The sequence below is a fragment of the Eimeria tenella genome, genomic scaffold (assembly GCF_000499545.2).
Source record: "Eimeria tenella Houghton genomic scaffold, Eth_scaff220, whole genome shotgun sequence".
Taxonomy (NCBI): Eukaryota; Apicomplexa; class Conoidasida; order Eucoccidiorida; family Eimeriidae; genus Eimeria; species Eimeria tenella.
The window spans coordinates 1-2,918 of NW_013542054.1; the positions used below are offsets into that span (position 1 = coordinate 1).

General features: G+C 57.4%; 1 protein-coding gene across 1 annotated transcript in view; it reads left to right on the plus strand.

Moving 5' to 3' along the window:
- Positions 1 to 129: 129 nt before the first annotated feature.
- The window catches only part of ETH_00032660 (ERYTHROCYTE MEMBRANE PROTEIN PFEMP3, related), a gene marked incomplete at both ends in the record, with an annotated part of 3,213 nt that continues 424 nt past the window's right edge, over positions 130 to 2,918 (plus strand). Inside the window, 6 exons of the mRNA XM_013374693.1 lie at positions 130 to 430; positions 675 to 1,113; positions 1,531 to 2,238; positions 2,431 to 2,473; positions 2,577 to 2,619; positions 2,737 to 2,805. Of these exons, the coding sequence (XP_013230147.1) occupies positions 130 to 430; positions 675 to 1,113; positions 1,531 to 2,238; positions 2,431 to 2,473; positions 2,577 to 2,619; positions 2,737 to 2,805 (1,603 nt within the window). The remainder of the gene's footprint in view (positions 431 to 674; positions 1,114 to 1,530; positions 2,239 to 2,430; positions 2,474 to 2,576; positions 2,620 to 2,736; positions 2,806 to 2,918) is intronic.

The window sequence follows — 2,918 nt, forward strand, 5'->3', positions numbered from 1 at the left end:
CCGCCGCTGCTGCTGCTGCTTTTGATCGAGTTTGCGCTGCTGCGGCGGGGAATGCTGCCGGTCGCGGCGCCAGTTATGTTGCTGCTGTTCTTTGGGCTGCTGCTGCTGCTGCTGATGCTGCTGCGGCAGGTCGAGCTGCTGCGGTGGTTCATGGCCATGCTGCTGCTGATGCCGCTTTTCTTCGTGCTGCTGTTTCTGTGTTTGGTTCTGCTGGTGCTGGCCCTTTGCGGCTGCACTTTTGTGTCCTTGGCTTCTCTGTGTTTGCTGCTGCTGCAGCAGCTGGCAACGCCTGAGCTGCTGCAGCAGCTAAGTGCCCATGTGCAGCGGCTGCTGCGCCGTTGTCGCTTCCCAGTGCGGGACTTGGCGGTGCTGCTTCAGGGCTTTGCTGCAGCAGGGCATGCAGACCCGCTGCTGTTTGCTTCTGCTGCAGGTAATCTGCTGCTGCTTCTGCTGCTGTTGCTTCTGCTGCTATTGCGTGCCCGTTGCACCCGAATTGCATGCAGCGGATTCGCGCGACTCTCCGCGTGGTCGCTGCAGCAGCTGCAGCAGCAGCAACCCCACGCAAAGCAGCAGCAGCTGCAACAGCTGCTGCAGCAGCTGCAGCAGCAGCGACCCCGAGTGCAGCAGCAGCAGCAGCAGCCACATGCAGCTTTGTTGTGATTTTTGTTTGTCAGATGCTGCGATGAAGGGCCTGGCGGAGGCAACAGCGGTGGACACCGGCAGGCTGTTGCAGGCTTTTGCTGCTGCTGCAGCGCAGCAAACTTCTGCCCTCGCGAAGCTGGCTGCTGCTGCAGTGGCGCCGCAGGCGCAGGCAGCAGCTGCTGCAGCAGGCGCAGCAGCCCTTACGCCTGCCGCTGACCCCAGCAGCAACAGCAGCAACAGCAACAACAGCAGCAGCAGCAGCAGCAGCAGCAGCAGCACCGAGGAGCCAGCTAGTGTGTTTGTGGCCGCTCACCGGCGGGTCTTCAAAGAGTGCGTGAAGGCGCTGGGAGACAGAGTCCTTTTTGCTGCTGCAGCAGAGCTGACAGCAGCAGCTCAAGCAGCAGGTTTGGCGCTGCTGCAGTCGCAGGGCGCGGAGGCCCAGGCCCTCATGGCGCTGCTGCAGCACATCAGGTCCGCACCCGCAGCTACCTAGCAGCTAGCTAGCAGCTAGTTAGCTAGCTAGCCAACATCTAGCTGGCTAGCTGTCTAGCTAGTTAGCCCTAGCTGGCGTCAGGCCAGCAGCCTCAGCTAGCTAGCTAGCGGTTGGCTAGCTAGCTGGTTAGTTAGCTAGCTAGCTTTTTAGCTAGCTGCCGGTTAGCTAACTAGCTAGCTAGCGAGCTAGTCAGTTAGCTAGCTAGCTAGCTAGCTATCACTGGCTAGCTGGCTAGCTATCACTGGCTAAGTGTCTGCACTCCATCTCAGCTGTACTCAGACACACCTATTTAAAAAGACACAAACAACAGCGAAAGCAGGGCTTGGGGTAACTGGGACTTTAAACAGCAATCAAGGTCCGCGCTGCTGTTGCTGCTGCTGCTACTGCTGCTGCAGGAGTGCTGCAGTGGGTTCTTTGGGGCTCTTTACTGCGCCTGCTTTGGCTGCTTTGCTGCACACTTTCGCGCGGTGGCGGCTGGAGTTTCCTCCTCGAGATCTTTTGAAAGTAATACGAAGATTGACGCAGCTGTCGAGTGCTGCAGCTCCTGCTGCTGCTGCTGCAGCGACGGCGGACCCTGCTGCTGCGGCGACAGACGTGCCGTGGCATCCTGTGTTTTCCCCTGCTGCTGCTGCAGCAGCTCTAGATAATATGACGCGGCTGAGCTGTCTGCACTCGCTGGGGGTGTTGATACGGCCTTTTGTTGCTGCTGCTGCTGCTGCTGCTGCGGGGGCGACAGCGCCAGCGCGCGTAAACAGCTGCAATGCAGAAGCAGCCCCATGGGGCGCTGCGTGCGGGGGCCATCGGCAACCCTCCGCAGCAGCAGCGGCAGCAGCAACAGCAGCAGTAGCAGCAGGGCGGGAAGGGAGCACGCAGTACGTGCGTCTGCCTGCTGCTGCTGCTGCTGCTGCGCCCGAGGCAGCAGAGGCCCTTGCTGCTGGGGATGCTTTATTTGGCGAGTGGATGGACTTTGTTTTAATTTCTTACGCGGCACAAATAAACAAAGCAAAAGAAATAAACAACAACAGGGGCCAGCAGCAGCAGCAGCAGCAGCAAAAGAACATTCAGCCTCTACTAAGGCTCGCAGAGACTCTCGCCAACTGCACGTGAGGCCCTTAAAAAGGCTTTAGGGTGTAGGGTTTAGGGTTTTGGGGTGTTGGCTGCTTGCTGCGCTTTTGCCCGCTCTTTGCTGCTGCCGTGGTCTTAGGGTTTAGGGTTTAGGGTTTAGGGTTTAGGGTTTAGGGTTTAGGATTTAGGGTTTAGGGTTTACTGCTCGTGGTCATGGGGTGCTGCTGCAGGCCCTTCGTACACCCTGGCGTCGCCACTGACCCGAGGATCCACGTGAGTTAATTTAGGTTTAGGGTTTAGGGTTTAGGGTTTAGGGTTAGGGTTTAGAGTTAGGGTTTAGGGTTTAGGGTTTAAGGCTTGCTTGCTCTGCGTGCAGAAGCTAAAGCGCAAGGTCCTCTTCATGTTCCAGCTGTGGCATGGTAAGCCTTGAGTCTCCAGCAATTAGGGTTTAGGGTTTAGGGTTTGCAGTTTAGGGTTTAGGGTTTAGGGTTTAGGGTTTAGGGTTTAGGATATGTGGCGGCTTGTCTTTGCTGCAGACTCCTTCGTGCTTCAACAAGAAAGATGCCCAGCGATTTTTGCTATGTACAGGAAGCTTCGAAGCAAAGGTGAGGTTGAGGGTTTAGGGTTTAGGGTTTAGGGTTTAGGGTTTAGGGTTTAGGGTTTAGGGTTTGGGCGTCTGCGTGCAGGCGTGGAGTTCCCTCAAGTCGACCGCTGGCAC